The sequence below is a fragment of the Nannospalax galili genome, unplaced genomic scaffold (assembly GCF_000622305.1).
Source record: "Nannospalax galili isolate Female #2095 unplaced genomic scaffold, S.galili_v1.0 scaffold1609, whole genome shotgun sequence".
NCBI lineage: Eukaryota > Metazoa > Chordata > Mammalia > Rodentia > Spalacidae > Nannospalax > Nannospalax galili.
The window spans coordinates 416,540-434,542 of record NW_008359102.1 but is presented as its reverse complement, the minus strand read 5'-3'; the positions used below and the strand labels follow the sequence as shown (position 1 = coordinate 434,542).

At 40.1% G+C, this 18,003-nt stretch overlaps 1 protein-coding gene across 3 annotated transcripts in view; it reads left to right on the top strand.

Moving 5' to 3' along the window:
- The window catches only part of Dcc (DCC netrin 1 receptor), a 791,710-nt gene extending 773,717 nt beyond the window's left edge, over positions 1–17,993 (top strand). For all 3 annotated transcript variants that reach the window (XM_029558504.1, XM_029558503.1, XM_008822828.3), the window contains exons 27-28: positions 11,937–12,079; positions 15,152–17,993. In XM_029558504.1, coding sequence (XP_029414364.1) covers positions 11,937–12,079; positions 15,152–15,241 — 233 coding nt within the window. In that variant the 3' untranslated portion in view covers positions 15,242–17,993. The remainder of the gene's footprint in view (positions 1–11,936; positions 12,080–15,151) is intronic.
- The last annotated feature ends 10 nt before the right edge of the window (positions 17,994–18,003 follow it).

Genomic DNA, 18,003 nt, shown 5'->3' with positions numbered 1-18,003 from the left:
CTGCATTTTATAAACAAGTCTGAGCCAACACCTTCCTTAGTGAAAACCTGACAGCTGGACATTATGGTCACCTGAAGATTGAGGACAGTAGCTCAGTCTCCCTTGCCTCTTCTCCAACAGGAGCAAAGCTCTGCTAAAAGTACTGACTGCCAGAAAGTCATAAAACTCCACTGTGACCCAGTCCCCCTACTGTCTTGGTTCCATCTGAATAGGTCATTTAACTTCGTGCTTCAATTTTCCACTATAAGCAAAGAAAATAAAATTGAATCTGAAACAGCGCTGTTGCAAGATTTTAAGGAACCAGAGACTATAAACATAAATTATTCTTATTAAAAATGATAGTATTCACTAGAAACTTCTGATCTGATATAGGAGACTGTGACACATTATATAAATTGGGCTTATCAACAGTTTGAACATCTTATATAAAAAAATGGAATGACGTCAAAGGAGGATTCAATAGTATTCTAATAGCTTGTTTTCTGGTCAAATGTGGTGTACTTCGTTGATCTCTATATTTCACTGCAAATGTTTGCAGGCAATAATGGCAGTGAGGGAAATGGACCTGCACATGGAAGTCAAAATAATGAGCAGATTGGCTCATAGCAGTAGCACAGAGCTGAGTGATGGTGGTTAACTGAAGTTAGAGAGAGGTGTGGCCTCATCCATGTGAATAGGGCTCACTCTGAAGCCATAAATCCATCCAGCAGCCAGGAGCCTTACCACAGGGTTCCTTCCAGAAAGTTCTCATCTCCTGGAAGTTTTGCCGATATACTGGTGAAGTGCCTGACTGCAAAGGCATCGCAGTTTCCCAAGTAACCCCTATGATGGACAGATTTAATGAGCTTAACGCTTCTGGAATCTCCTAATCCCAGATTCAGTTTATGGGGGTTTTTTGTTGTTGTTTTTTTGTTGTTGTTGTTTTGTTTTGTTTTCCTGTCTTTTTGAAGCATGGTCTCCCCGTAGCCACAGCTGTCCTGGAACTCACTACGTAGACCAGGCTAGCCTTGAACTCACAGAGATCTGCCAGCCTCTGCCTCAAATCCAGTTTTTACTTTGCTTCTCCTGGCACCAACCTTCTGCAATGAGAATACCAAAGCATCATGACTGAAGAAACAAGGAGCGGAAGTAAAGGACTAAAAACGGGAAAAGACGTTATTCTCACTGAACACATATACATATCACTGAGAGTTGTCTTCTATTTTCCAAATGACAGGCTTAGTTTCTATTAAGGATATTAGAAGAGGGAAGGGAGACTAGGAGGGAGACAAGAGGGGGTAATATGCTCAAAATATATGTATGTACAAGTATCAAATGTCATAGTGAAATTCATTATTATGTATAATTAATAAACGTTAATTAAAACATTTTTAAGGGGGCTGGGGAGATGGCTCAGCAGTTAAGAACACTGGTTGTTCTTGCAGAAGACTCAGGTTCAAATCCCAGCACCCACATGGCAACTAACAACTGTCCATAACTCCAGTGTGAGGGGATCCGACAGCCTATTCTGTCCTCTGCGGACATTGCACAACACGGGTGCACTTACCTACATGCAGGCAATACACGCATACACATAAAATAAAAATAAATAAAATTAAAAAACATTTTTAAGTATATGAAATGCTCAGAAAGAAAATGTACAATGAACACCAACATACGCATCATCTAGAGTCTAGCAATTCTTTCTCCTTTTTGTTTTTTTAAGTATATTTTTATTATTTTGAAATTTTCATATTGCATCCAATGTATTTTAGCCATATTCTCCCTTGCTACTTCTCCTAACTCCTTGCAGATCCATTCTCCATCCCTCCCAATTTTGTGTCCTATCTTTTGTAAATGTTTTATTGAATTCTTATGTATTTCATCCAGAACATCTTAATCATCTTTATACCCCCTTTCCCATTGGCACCCTCTCATAGCCCCCCACACACTGGAATTCATGAATTCTGTCACTTGTGTTAAGGCTGATTGTGTCTAGTTAGTGTTCCCAGACATCCCTCGGTGCACGTTCATCCACTGAGTCTTAGTCAGCCTATCTAGAGTCCATCCCTTTAAGAAAATCAGCTCTTCCTCACCCAGCAGTAATCAGCTGCCAATACTTCTCGACTAAGGTTGGGACCAGCTGTCCATTTCCATAGTTCCGTGCTGGGTTTGTGTCTGCTTGAGTTCACATGAATCCTTTTTATTTTTATAATGTGTATGTGTGTGTGGTTCATATGCATGTGTATGAATGCTTGCTGAGCATGTGTGACTACTTGTGTGAGTAGAAGTGCACATGCATGTGTGCATGTGCATGTGGAGGCCCAAGGTTGATGTCAAAAACCTCCCTCAATTACTCTCTACATCATTGTGTCTGAGGGAGAGTCTTTCAACCAAGCCCAGAGCTCACTAGTATGACTAGCCTCCCTAAACAACTTAGCTCAGAAATTCCCTGTCTCCACCTGGCATTACAGGCGAGCCATCAAATCCACCGAGCATTTATGTGGGTCCCAGGCATCTGAATTCCAGTCCATTGCTTGTGCTTTAACTTCTGAGCTATCTTCCCGGCCCCTACTGGTTTTCTTACTATTTTAGATTTCACATATCTGGTCATCCATCCAGACATGATGCTTAAAGTTGCAACTATCAATTCATTTCATCCCTGGACATCTAAACAAGCAATAAGATGTCATTATCCCTAGAATACACATTGATTTAATAGTATCACTTTTAGAACAGAAAAGTAAAATCTCTCACTTCACAGAATCTGTTGCATGCAGGAAGCAATCTGATTTCAGAAATATTGTGAAATTTAGAGGTATGATTCTCATTAGACCAGATAGCTGTAAAGGTATGTGTGACTTATAAATACAGTATTTCCATAGTCTAGGGAGAGCAATGGGGACAGAAAAACTTTTGGTTCCTTAAAATCACTCATCCATCATTTATCATGAAAATGCGAATAAACCTAAGAAAAGGGTGTGAGGCTATGAAGAGTTTGTCAGTACGTGCATTACTGGATCATTTATCTATTATTGGGGAGAATATATGGCTAGACACTGACTCTGGGTTTCACAGGTTGAATATATGGTAAGGATATGGGTAACAGTGTGGGGTTGGGGGCAGGGAGGAGCACCTGAGAGAAACAGAAGGATGTGGAGGACAAACAGTATTGGAAGACAATTTTCATGATGCAACTAAAGGCATCACATAAATACCTTTGTTACTCTTTTCTTGGTCTTTAGGAGAATTCATTTCTGTGATGCCATGATTTTACTTTTGTGTTGTTTCATCACTTAGAAAGGAACATGTCTAACTGGAGTCAACAAAGAGTATGAGTCTGGGGAAGAACTCAGTAGGAGAGCACTAACCTAGCAGGTGCAGGTGCAGAGTCTTGGGTTTGTTCCCACCACCACAAAAGAGAGAAAAGACAGCAGGAATCTGTTGTATTTACTCTGATCCTTTTTTCTATCTTCTCTCCATGAACCACTAATTTCAGGCTGTCATCTTCCTGCTTGTCTCACTCCTTCACTCACAGCACCAAGATTGCCTGGTCTGTTTACTGTGCCAGCCAATGACGTCTTCTGTGTTAACTTTTCAATTTGTTTATCTATGAAAGAACAACGAATTAGGTAGAATTCCTGGATTCAAACCCCACTTACTAGCCAAGTGGTCTTGAGCATTCCATGGCCTTCTTTGGGTTTTGATTTTCTTATCTTGGAGATAAGACAAAAAAAGTGTGCTTTAGAAGTCTATTTTAAGGAATAAAATGTGGGAAAAGGGGATTTATCGTATTTTATGTGCCTATAAGAAGTGGTGGGACCTGTATTCTAGCCTTCCTTTCTCTGGGTTCCAGTGCATGCACCTAAGAGAAAGGTGCTGATAAGCAGTGTGGGATTCAGATTTCCAGCAAGCCATGGCCATCTGAACAACTATAGGGTTGTTTAGGAAGCCTTATCGCTTCCCTAACTACATGACTATTGGTCCCACCAGCTGAGAACTAGAGCAAGTATTAGAGAAATGGCATGCTTTGCTGCGGTCAGGTCTTTCTTATTTGCTTAGCAAATGTAACCCTCACAAGCAGAGTTTTATGTATCAAAAGCATGAAGGTTTAAGAGCCTGAATAGTGACCTTTAGTACATTAAACTTACCCTCCCCACTTTTCACAGAGAGGTGACCAAATGAAAGCTACTTCCTGTGATTCATCATAGTTCCATTGTACTACAGAGAGTAGGAAAGGGTACAGAGGCTAGGCACCTTGTCAGCATGTCCCCAGCAGGCAGAGAAGCTACTTTTCATATCTCGGAAGAGAAATAACAAATTTATAAGAGAATAATTGTTTTCTTATCAAAAATGCCACTTGAATGCTTATCACCCTAATATTGCAAAATACTGTGTTAGTTACTTTTATGTTGCTGTGATAAAATGCCATGACAAAGGTAACATAGAAGGAAGAGCTTATTTCAGATTACAATTCCAAAAGTATGAGAGACCATAATGGCAGGGAGGGAGGGCAGGAGGCAGGCAGAGCAGAAAGCTGAGTACTCATGTCTTCAAGCATGCACAGGAAGCAGAGAGAGTAAGCTCGAATTGGGGCAAGGCTATGAACTCTTAAAGCCCATCCCTAGTAATGAGCCTTTCCCAGCAAGGCCATAGGACCTAAACCTCTGAAAACAATGCCACCAACTGGACCAAGCATTCAATCACTTGAAGCCTGTGGAGGATAGTTCTAATTCAAACAACATGTTCTGCTCACTGGCTCCCATAGGCTCATGGCCATATCATAATGCACAATGCATCAATCCAACTTTAAAAGTCCCATAGTCTCTAACAATCTCAACAGTGTTCAAAAGTTCAGTGTCCAAAGTCTCTTCTGAGACACAAGGCAATCTCTTCATGGTAACCACTTCAAAATCAAAAAGAAACAACACACAATACCACCTCCAAAAAAGGAGGAATAGGGCACAGTGAGGAAATACAGGATGAAAGCAATATTGAAAGCCAGCTGGGCCAACAACCAACTCCTATAGCTCCATGTGCCAAGTCTGGAACTTTCATTCTAAAGGGCTTGTATGACTCCACTCCTCCATCTGGCAACACTAAGTCTCTCTTTTCGGCTGGTTCTGTCCCTGGTATGTAGCTCTCCTTGGCTGATGTCTCCTAGCTCTGGCATGTCCAACATCTTAGGCTCTGCACTACCACCCCAGCTTCATTTTCACAGCTGCCAAGAGTGACCTCCAAGGGCCTTCTTCATGCAGGGATTCTCCCCCTACCACACGCTACCTGGTCTCTGTGGCTCTCTGAAACTGTGGAGGAAGAATCATCAATGACCCCCTCATGCTGGGGGGTTCCAGCCAGTGACCCCCGCGCAGTGATGATTGGGGATGAGTAAGCACGCCATTCGCCAGCCCACGCAGCTCCCAATACCAGGAACACTCAGGTGCAACAGGGAGCCTAGTCAAGCAGGGACTCATTTATTGCAGGTGTTACAGAGCTTATAAAGGCACATGGAAATCCCCCTGTACCCTCCCTGAGGGTGTATCTTAAGGATGGTCATGCACTGATAATGCACTCCTCAGCAGTGCAGAAGTATCCTTCAGACTTTCAAAGCAAGTCAGGCCGCGCCCCAGTAACTTCTTCTCGGACTCCTGCAAGGTGGGCCCTTTAGATCCCCACACCCTCACTTTTGCATCTTTCATGCCTCTAAATCAGTACTGTGAAGACAATACTGCCAAGCTTGACTGCCGGCTTCAGTGCACCTTGGACCCATGGATCACATCTGCAGCTGCTGTCCTATGTTGTGGTTCTCTCAGAGCAGAAACAAACTCCCCTTAGACTTTATCCTTGAATAAATTGGCAGTTTAGCTTGCTGGGGTCTTGCCCTGACAGCACTCTTTTTTATAAAGCAGAGCAGGAGGCCTCTCCTAATGGTATTTATCTCCTTATCAAGTACAACCCCTCTTTCCGGACCTGCTTTGACTTGGACATTAAACTTCCTAGTGCCCTTTCCAAAGAGTACACTTTTGTTTTTCTTTTTGCCTTACTTGTTATTTTTCTTTGTACACCTGCATAAAATTGATCACTAATAACCAAGCTACATATTAAACTTTAGGCTGTCTTGAAATGTTCTCTGCCAAAGATATTACCCCATTACTTTTTAATTCAACCCCAGGCAAATTCTTTGACCTCACCTCAAGCAGAAGACAGCCAGATTCTTTGTCAAAATATCCAATTTGCTCTTTAAATTTATATTTCCCTATGGAACTACATTGCCTTCAGCACTCCTTTCTTCCAGGCTCCTATTAAAATGTGTTGCTCTTCGTACAGCATTCAACAGCTTTTCTAGTCCAAACTTCCAAAATCTTCCACATTACTCCAAAAAGCAGCACAACAGTAAGGCTTCTCACAGCAACAGCCCACTCTCTTGTTACAACTTCCGTATTAGTCACTTTGCTGTTGCTGTGATAAAACACCATGACCACTACAGTGGTCTTTGGGTCTTACAGTTCTAGAGGGATGAGTCGATCCTGGAGGCCGGGCATAGCAGGAGACAGCTAGAAAAGAAAGCTGAGCACTCACATCTTCAAATACACACAGGAAACAATAAAACTGGAAGTAAGGCAAGGCTATGACCTCCAGAAGTTCACCCCCAGTGACATGCTTCACACAGCAAGGCCCTGCCTCCTAAATTTCTCTGAACAGTGTCACCAGCTGGGGCCAAGTGTTCAAACATATGAGCCTATGGGGGTCATTTTTCATTGAAGCCACCACAACACTCTTGAGCATTGTGGTTTGAAAGGCCTAAGACCACTTTTTGAGGACTGCATATGGTTGTTGAATACAGGTGAACATTTTCCCATGCATAGTTCAAATTTCTCCCAGAACAATTAAAGCTCGTCCCATATGAGAAGTACAAATCATTTTACAAATTCATGATGCCCATGTAAACATGAGCAAAGACCATTTAATATACATACATATGCATACACACACACATACACACACATATTAGAATACTGTGGTTCACATGGAAACTGGACAGCGAAAGTCCATTTCTATTGTCATTAAAGAACAGGTGAGAAACAAAGTAGATATGTGAACTGAGCTGCTTTTTCAACTACCCTTTTTAATTTTATTCATAAAAGTAAAGGAATGAGGCGACTGGAGAGATGGCTTAGTGGTTAAGAACACTTGCTGCTCTTTAGGAGGACCCTAGTTCTGTTCCCAGCACCCACATGGTAGCTAACAACCATCTGTACCTCCAGTTCCAAGGGATCCAACACCTTCTTCCGGCCTCCACAGACACTGTACACATGTGGAATACTAATATATGTGCAGGCAAAACAAATGTAAAAAGTGAAGGAATGAAAAATAGAATTGGATATAGGGAAAAGTAGGCAAGGATGTGAATGTCAGTGTTGAGCATCAGACCCACACTGCACCCTGTGCCCCAGGTCACTGCTCACCACACTCCTTGCAGTTGCTTCTGGGGATTCTCACTATGGAAAGCATTGTGGTTGGGAGAACCTACTGCAAGGAGATGCAAGCAGGAATCCATACCTGGCAGTCATATATTCTGTACCTAATGAGCAAATGAGATGTTTAATAACTGTACTGTGAAAATAAAGCTTAGAACAGTAAATTGCTGCTGAGGCATTTCATCTTCCCCTGATGCACACTGCTGGTCCATCTCAAAACTTCAGCATCATTTGTATTTCCCCCTTAGTGGGTCCTGCTGAGGAAACAGCATTAAAACCAGAATGATGCTCACTTAATTGGTTGTATAACCGTGTAAAAGCATTTACTTAACACATCAGCTTCTGATGTTGCACCAGAGGGTTGCCCGATGCATTTCTCAAATGTGTATCCTAGTCTCAGAAATTGCATGGTGGCTCTGATTGAAGCATGTGTAAACTTAAACTTTTCAAATAACCATGGATCATTAAGACTCATGGAAATTTAATACCACCTGGTTTTAGTTAAACAATTTATAGTTTGAAATAAAAAGAATAAAACAACCTTAGATATTATTATGGGTTTTCATGAATGGTTTTAAGACAGAAATGAACCTGGGGCTGGAGAGATGGTTCGGCAGTTGAAAGTACTGACTGCTCTTGCAGAGGACCCAAGTTCAATTCCCAGAACCCACATGGTGGCTAACAGACATCCATAACTCCTGTCCCAGGGGATCTGACACCCTCTTCTGACCTCTGTGGGCATTGCATGACACAGGTGCACCTACCTACATGCAGACTATACATTCATATACATAAAATCAAAAGTCTGTGTTTTAAAAGCTTGGTTGCTTCTCTGAAACTCTATTGGGAGTTGGTGGAACATTTAAGAGGTTGAGCCTAGTCAAATGAAGTTGGGCCACTTTTGGGGCATAGTCTCGAAAGGGATTTTAGACCCCTTGACCTCTTTCTCTCCCTCTCCCCGCCTCCCATGTGGTGTGTGTGTGTGTGTGTGTGTGTGTGTGTGTCCCCTGGTTGCCCTGTGGTGAGCAGTTTTTTTCTGCCACCCTCTCCCACCACGTCTCACCATAGTCCAAAGGCCCCATCTCTCACGACAGAACGCAAGCCTAGGATTTTTCAGATTTCTTTCCTGATCCTCCTCCCACTTGTTACCACTTTTATTGTGTTTGTTTCCCCCTCCCAAGGTGACATGACTTTTCTTGATCACATTCTGAAAATCATTCCTTACATTTGGAAGAGATCTCAGAGGATGTTGACTGTGAGGTTAAGATTATATTAAATTAGCAGCTCAGTGCCTTTGATATTTGTCTTTTCTTTTGCTTTGATACATTGCTCTGATAAAATCCATAGAAGTTTCCTTGAAAGTGTTCATGCTTAAGTTACTTATCAAGATAAATACAGTTCTCCAAAGCAAAGAGCACCTGAAATCTACCAACTGCAGAAAAGCTGAAAAAAGTTCTCTCATTTCTAGACACTGAAGAACAGGAATTAGCATGCTCCCGTAATGATTTTTTTCTTAGTCACTGCTGTTTCCGTGTGCCTTGAGAGAGTAGGTTGAAGCTCTCTTTGGTGTGTCAAAACACTACCCATGATCGATATTTGAGCCTAGTGTTTCCTGGATTTTTTTTAAGATTTATTAGTTTATATTTTTGTATATGAATGTTTTGGGTATATGTATGTAAGTCAGCCAAATGTATGCAATGCCCACAGAGGCCAGAAGAGGGCACTGGGTCCCCTACAACTGGAGTTTCAGACAGTTGTTGGTTGCCATGAGGGTGCTGGGACACTATGAGCTTCAAATAATCAAGTAAAGGAAAAAAAAGCACAACTTGGTGAGGTTATAGAGACTCGGATTTCCAGTGACAGGCTTAAATTGTCTGAGGTTCAAAGTAGAAAATGTTGACTCTATGCCAATGGAGAAAAAGTATGGGGACAGAATTAGTGCAGACCCGGGAGAATGGGGTCAGCTTCCCAGTACAGGATGCTTTCGTGGAAATTTCTGATTTATAACCTTACTTTTTCACTACATGCAATTTTAACAGTAGTGTTATCTAACTGGCTGCTAAAAACTCTCTCCTGGGAAATTTCCCTTATACATTCATTATCTTTAACTCTGCTTACAACATATGGAAAAAAGAAAATATTTAAGACCACAGACTGCAATAGTCATATCCCATCACTAATGAACTCTGGAAGACTGCTCAATTCCTTTGTTTCTGTTTAATTTATTGAGATTGGTTTTATCTTATTCTCTTGGTCTCCAGGGACCTCAGATTCACTTCAACAGAATAAAATGGAAGGACCACTAGATGGGATCCAAGACCTCTGAAGTCTTCGGATTCTGAATGTCTGTGATGCTGTGAATATTTCTTCAGAAAAGGAAGACAGTTGAGATTTACACACCCTGTAGAGTCTGGAGCCAAGATATCTTAGATCCTTTGCACAGAGTTCAGAGTGTCTGAATGAATGGACAAATTGTTGCCTTTACTAAAGAGAATCATTTGTCATAATGATCATCTTTTTAATGAGATTCGATTAAGGTAGTCTTCAGGCACACCAAACTGAGCCTCTGCCCAAGTGTTAGGTGTTCTAGATAGAACAGAATCTATCTAAGAATTTATTTCTGGGGTCTGGAGGGATGGTTCAGCAGCTAAGAGCACTGGCTGCTCGTGCAGAGGACCCTGGCTCAGTTCCCAGGACCAACATGGCAGCAAACAACCATCTGTAACTCCAGTTCCAAGCGAATTCAATGCCTTTTTCTGACCTCCACTTGGCATCATACGACATGGGTGTACTTACACACACACAGGCAATACACTCATACACATAAAATAAAAATAACAATTTTTTAAAAGAATGTATTTCTATAGTAATAATGGTAGACCATGCCTAAGCATCCCATTTCTCTGCATGCAAAACTGCCAAAAGTGGTATTAAAGATAACATTAAGGATTATATGACAAATTCTAAAATGATTCTTTTCTCATGTACTTCCTAGAACAAGCACAGGCCTTGCTAGAATTCCCTCCATGATAAAGCCATGTCTCCGCCATTTACCTTTTCTTTGTAAATACCTACATTAAAGAGAATTTATTTTCAGTATGTGTTAGATATGTTGCATGAGTCTAATTAAATATTTCAGAAGCAATTAATGTTTCTTTAAAACATTTTTAAAAGCCCTAACTATTAAATCAGTTGATCTCATCATCTAGGAAGCCTAGATCAAAAATACATAAATATGTACAGTTTGTTATTAGGATGCAGCTGCTCTGTTAAAGATAGGAAGAGCTAAGAGGTGCTCCTTGAAGGGAGAGGAGGGGCAGTTTTTGTAATAATACAGCTAAACTCAGATTTATCTAGAACCTGTGAGCCTTCTAGAAGGATAAACACAGTTTCGATGATGTAACCCAAAATAGGGATTCAATACATACTTTTTTTAAAGCTTTGTTTGTTTGTTTGTTTTCCTTGTTTATTTTGTGCCATATGTTGCTTGTTTTTTGATGGTGGAAGTTTTAGGTGTCTGTGTGTATGAACATGTGTGCATGTGTGTGTTTCTTGAGATAGACCCATGGTATCTAATAGCCCAGGTTGGCTTTGAACTTTTAATTATCTCTTGCCTCAGATCCCAAGTGCTACAATAAGTTCATTGTGCACCATCACATTGTTGTTAATTTTCGATGATGCAAACTTTGTGAATTCTGTTATAAAATTTGTACCTTCATCTAAACTATAATCATTATCTCTACTTTTTTACCTATTTGCAATGCTGGGGATTGAGCTTAAGACCCTGTGCATGCTAAGCAAGTGCTTTACCTCTAAGTTACATCTCCATCCTAATAACATAAAATATTACAGTAAATTATACATGGTCAAGCATCTGGAGGTCCAACTGGCAGCACACCTGTACCCTGGTTTCTAACGCCTACATTTGTAGCTATGATCGTAATAGAAATACCGTATGCACAGTCACATGCTAAAGAGTAAGGACAGGGATAATGAAGTTCTCTCGGGTTAGCCATGAAGAAACTTTTTTACTGGATTACCTGATATTAATTTGTAATCCACACAATCATCTCTGCTAAATCCACAATTTTTGTCCCTCACATAACTTAGAGTTTATTCAAGGTTATTGTACAATAACCTTGTACACCCAATAACCTATTGTACACCCAACACAGAAACAAGCAGCCAGTGAGCTCGCCTGACACTCTGATGAACAGTCCAGAATTCCCCACATGATTTGCAGTCCTCTTGAAATTACGTATTACTTGTGGGGCTTCATTTTGTGAGGCCTAAATCACAATCTGTCTTCCATTAGGGGGGAAAAAAGCCCATTAACCATGTCAGAAATAATTGCTACGCCATGGAATGAACAATGCCCCGAAGTCAATGCCAACCAGCCTCCCGAATTTGTTTATGTGAAAGGGGATGTTCCTTGGGATGTTTCATACATTACTTTCATCACCTTGTTTTCTATTCCAGGACCTTCTCTCCCCAAGACTCATGTTAAAACTGCTTCTCTTGGGCTGGCTGGAAAAGCAAGGTCCCCTCTGCTCCCCGTGTCTGTGCCAACAGCCCCTGAAGTGTCAGAGGAGAGCCACAAGCCAACAGAGGATCCAGCCAATGTAAGGGCTTTAGTTCAAAGTCATGCTGTGCAATGTGATCTAAAGCAGTCAGCGCTCGCCATCACCCAGGCCACTGTATTTATTGCTTGCCTACACTAGAATATGAACAGAGAAACTTAAAGGAAAAAGATTATATAGGGGTTTAGTTAAATTTAAATATGTATTAATACTTAAGTGAAGTCTTAGATACAAGATTAGGTATAGAATCTGTGACTTTATATTATCATGCATACACATATACACACATGTATTCATACAGGGGTGTGTGTGTGTGTATATATATATACACATTGTATGTATGTACATATACCCTTTCAGTAGGAAAAAGAAGACTATGTGGTCATTACTTAAAATTTAATCAAAAACTATATTTTTAGGGATTTTCTGGTTATTATATATATTGCTTCTAAAACCATAAAATAAACATAGAAATATAGAATTGAGAAGAAAATGCAAAACGATGAAATAAAAATCATTTAAGAAGAAAAATAGAGGGGCTTCAAATCCCAGCACCCACATGGCAGCTAACAGCTGTCCGTAACTCCAGTTCCAGGGGATCCGACAGCCTCTTCTGTCTTCCGTGAGCACTTATCTACATGCAGGCAATATCTGTCCTCCGCAAGCATTGCATGACACAGGTACAATCAAGCCTGAATAAGGAAGTTGGAGGAAGGATGTGAGGAATTGGGGGCCGGGGAGGGGGGGAAACAGCTTACCCAAAAGGAAGAGTGCATGAAAGAAGTATATGGAAAACTGTAGTCTTCCTACCCAAGGGAAAAGGTTTTTTTTTATGTTTTATTTTATTTAAAAAAATTTTTTTTAAGTTTTAAAAGTAGTTAGTGGAACACAGGTGACATGAAAAGAGGGGTGGGGTTCTCCGGGTGTTAAGATGTTTTTTAATATTTTATTTATCATTTGAATTTTATGTGCATGCAGGTGTTGCCTGCATGTATGTAAGTCTGCCCATGTCGTGCACTGCCTGCGAAGGTCAGAAGAGGCTGTTGGCTCCCCTGAAACTGGAGTTAGGACTGTTGTTAGCTGCAGTGTGGGGGCTGGGAACTGAACGCAAGTCCTCTGCAAGAGCAGCCACCTCTTAACCACTGAGCCATCTCTCCAGCCCCTACTTGTTTTAATTGAGGTTAGGGAGACTGAGAGGAGGACAGGATAAGTGGAGGGCTAGCCAAAAGTAAGGATATATATAGAAACCTTATGGAAATCTACTAATTTCTAAGCTAATTAAAATATATTTTAAAAGTAAATGGGAAAGTTTCATTAGCTAAGAAAGGGGAAGAAAAGAGGAGAAACCAAACATGGTTAAAGTAGAAAACTCAAAGGAAAGTCAATGGTGAAGGGAAAAAACAGAAACTTTGAGAGAGAAAAAAATAACTTTTCTATCAAAAATGCACTACAAAAGAGATTAAAAAGATTTTGCCTAAAGGCAACTGTTCGGAAATTTTAATGTGCTTCTGAATGGTTTTCAAGAGGAAGTATTTCAAAGAAGTCTTATGGAATTAATGTATCAGATAACGTTATTAGCAGGAAACTGAAAGATGAAAACTTATATAAAAAAAGGACTCTGTTTTGTTACATTTGAGTCTTTTTAATTTTGTAGACTTTGAAATGAGAATTTGCCACTTTCAACTAGATCTTCTTTTCTTTATGCACAATAGAGTTCACAAATTCAAGTTCACAAATATTATAATGATAAAATTTTAATAACATCAAAGAATAAAAAGGCCACATACAATCAGTCCTTGGTGAGTCATTCAATTACCAACTACCTTTTCTAAAATGATTCAGATGTGTTAGTCCAAATTCAAATGTGTTTTACATATAAAACACAATCCAATTCTGAAGGCATTGTACAGCACAGGTTCACTTACATACATGCAGGCCAAACACTCATGCATATAAAAATAAATCAATCAAATAATTTTCAAAAAATAATCAAGGCTACCAAATCTATAGTCATTAAAACAGACTATATTTTTAAGCAGAAAAAAACTAGGGTTAGGGATCCACTATGTGTTGACTACTTACCATCAGGCACCTTAATAATTCCATTTAAAAAGAAGATTGACTCAGCCGGGCGTGTTGGCACACACTTTTATTCCAAGCACTCGGGAGGCAGAGGCAGAGGCAGAGGCAGGTTGATCTCTGTGAGTTCAAGGCCAGCCTGGTCTACATAGTGAGTTCCAGGACAGCTGGGGCTACAGGGATATCTTGTCTCAAAAAGACCAAAAAAAAAAAAAAAAGAAAGAAGATTGACTCAAAAACAGCAAGTATGTATGTATTCAAATCATCTTCTTATTGAATTAAATTTCTGAGCCCAGGGAATCTGGGATAACTAAACATTTTTAACGTATGTGACTCACAGTAAATTTTGCAGGTCAACCTCTAATTTCACACACCATTCAAATCATGGTGCTAGAATCCACCCACACTTTTGCACAGCACTCTGGCTTGAAGCATGAGCTTTGTTTCTACTCACATAGTAAAGTCGTAATCTATGTGTTTCTCATTAGTCTGAGCAGAAATCAAGTTGCTACACAAAATATAGCACCTATATTATGTTAATTTTGACAAAAAGGCTGATGATGTGAATCTAGACAGGTATCAAAATAAAAGGATCTAATGTATTAAACATGTGCTGCATGCCAGATGCTGTGATATAGGCAGAAAGTGCAACATAGGATGCTCAGAATAGGTCATAAATAGATACCATTATCCTCATTTTGTGGAAGAGGAAAACTATACATCAGAGAAATTTACTAGTTTGTCCATTATTAAAAAACTAGTAGTTGGTATAATTTGACTTACATAAGGTATTTTGGACTGGGAAACCCTTTCCTTATTAAAAAGATAAAGTCTGGGAAAACCATATTTAATTATTTATTAACATCTCATTTCCTATTGCAAATTCATTCAATTAATACATTATGAGGACAGTCCTGCCTGTGGGTCCTTGTGTCAGACTCTAAATTATAAGTGGCTCAGGTAGCCATGATCTCCACCTTCATGGGAGGAAGCTGTCAATATGTAGCACTAACTGTGTTCTCGTTCTCTCTGTAGGTGTATGAACAGGATGATTTGAGTGAACAAATGGCAAGTTTGGAAGGGCTAATGAAGCAACTGAATGCCATCACGGGTTCAGCTTTTTGACACATATTGCAGAAATGTCGAGGTGAATTTTTTGGGAACTTTGCAGCGTACCAGTTATTCATCAACAGCACACCTGTGTCCGAGAACTCTAACTGACCTACAGGTCAACTATCAGGACCACTCAGTTAAGAATTGTATGAAGCGGTTCAGAAGGAATCAGCATCCCGTCCTACATAGGCATCAGGAATTGTACAAGGATGACTATGAGGTCCCTAAGCAAAAGCAACGATACTCTGTACTGCAAAGTCGAAGCTGAAGCTGCTAGAATAGTCCTGGGACTTTGTCACTGCAGTGACCACCATCTCATAACAAACGCCTACATTTCTTTCATCAAGACCTCTTGTTTTATGTATAGGTCTAAACTTAAAAAAATGCAAGTGCATAATTCAAGCCTGTCCACATGCCACGGCGAATCAGTGCAAGCTCACTATTTTTTGTTTTCAACTTTGAAATACAAAGCACTCATGTAAATTCTTTCATTCCATAACACTATAAGTTTGGATGTTTTCCTGACAGCACATAAAGGAAATAAGTAAACAAACAAAAAGCAACGATGCCTATAACTCATTCATCTCACACGAGTGACAGGTCTTAGCAAATGGGCATAAAATGTACCAATTTTAGCAGGTATTTGTAAATCAATTCTTAGTTAACATTTATGTATAGAGTACAGAAATATAAAATTCTGTAACTGGTGGCATCCTGAGAGGAACACATAGTTCCAGAAAGAGAATTCAACATGCAGTCTTCTCATGCATATGGTGATTGTGCGCTTAAGCTTATAATAGGACACTTTTCAATTTGGGTGGCTTCTGTGCCATCCCACACTGTGATGACATGTCTGAGGTTCACCAAGTCATCCATTTCAGCAATTTAGCCAGGAGAGTTCCCCAGCCCTTCACCCCAGCCACCCTGACTTCTCCCTGGCAACTAGCCTTAGGCCCCATGCATCCTATAACTTGCCAGCCAGTGTCCTCTATTCCACTGTGGAATTAGAAGACTTCCCGAGAGCAAACTTAAAAAAGAAAGCAACCTTGAAAGATAGTGTCCAACAGTATCTTTTCTTAATTGATGCCCCTTCCAACGATTGCATCTTCAGGGAGCTATGTAAGGCAACACTGAGAGATGTTAACCACAGGCTCTGTTGCCAAGGGAACCTTCCACACCATGCCTATGCCAGACTCAGGGAGGAGAGAGGGATAGGCACCACTTGACATCTGACACATCATAATTCCAATATGTATTTTTCAAAGCAGCATCTTAAACTGTGGACTAGAATTTTCAGCTTCTATTGCCATGCTATCTACAGCTTGGAACTAGCTGAAATTAAGAACATTTTCTGCTTACCCTTTTAGTTTATGAATTTTCAGCTGAATTTGGAGTTAATCCCTATTTATGCAGCTGAGTCGTCGAAAGGGAGCTAGTTTGCATATTTATCAGTTAGGTGACTCGAAAACCCAATGAGAGAGTTTCAGCTGAATTATTCCTTTCAGCTCTGCCTTTGATTTCAAGCTTGAGTAGGTCATAATTTTGAAAGAGCATGGCAAAGATAGGATCTTTACAACCTAATAGCTCCTTTTATTAGGTGGGTAATTATATATGAATCCCCGAATGAAATATTTTGAGCAAAATGGCACTGTAACAGAAGTAATAATTCAGATTATTTTTTTACAGTTTTATGTCGGGAAGAAAATCTGATGTCAAAGAGAGGGCTTGTTCAAACGGTTCATTAGAATGTCTGGTCCATTTGCAGAACGGTTCCTTCAGCAAGAGTGCTTCTTCAATGTAGTAAGGTTTTCTGGAAGTCCCTTCGAAGAGCTATGTGATGTTATTTAATGGGACAGAATATTCCTGTTCAGTATCTGGGCACTAAGGCACCCTCCACTGGCCTGAAATAAAGCATTTCCTAACACAGTATTGAGTCCTTCAGAGATCATCTCATTAATCCATTGCTTCAGTGAGGAAAATGTTTATTAACTTTCTCAACATCCTAGAATAGTTTCCCTTTTCTAATACACACAGGCAAGAAACATCCTTCGGAGGCATTGGATACCCATGAGGACCATCTAATGTTCAATTTGGCATTTGCTATAAATCTCAGATTTCAGGGACTGAGTTATATAAATCTGTTCTGTGCAATGTAGTTGGACAGTCGAGACAACTAGCATTTTCACCAAATTCTAGACCCCTCCACTCAGTCAATAATTTTAGAAAATGTGATCCTTGAAAGTAGTCATTAAAAGTATACGTTACATGTTTTCAGTGGGAGTTATGGTTTTTCCAGATTTCTGTGAAATTCATTAAACAAATACAGTGCTTTATTTTGGCAATTTGTAATACTAATAAGTCTTATTGCTGTGCCTCAAATATACAACAGAATCCTTGTAAGCATGTTCAGGAGGCTCTGATGTCATTAACCCGGTGATTTTCATATGCAATGAATTCAACATGATATCTGCAGAATTCTTGCCCTCCTCCCATCCTCCCCAAGTAGTTCACATGTGTACATGAAACCTGTCCAGATAACTTTTTAATTTCCTGGTCTCTTGATCTTTTAATAAGAAAAAAAATCTGTGACTGGAGTAAGATAGCCTCATTGTGCTCCTTCTCTGGGTCTACTTCATGGTATACAGGGCCCTTTAAGATTATACATTTCTCCGACTCACATAGGGCACAGCTTGACAGGCAGCCAGCAACCCTGCCCCCAGGATTCATTTCTCTGTGAGAGAGAAGAAAATCAAAGTTGGCAAGATTCAGGCTTC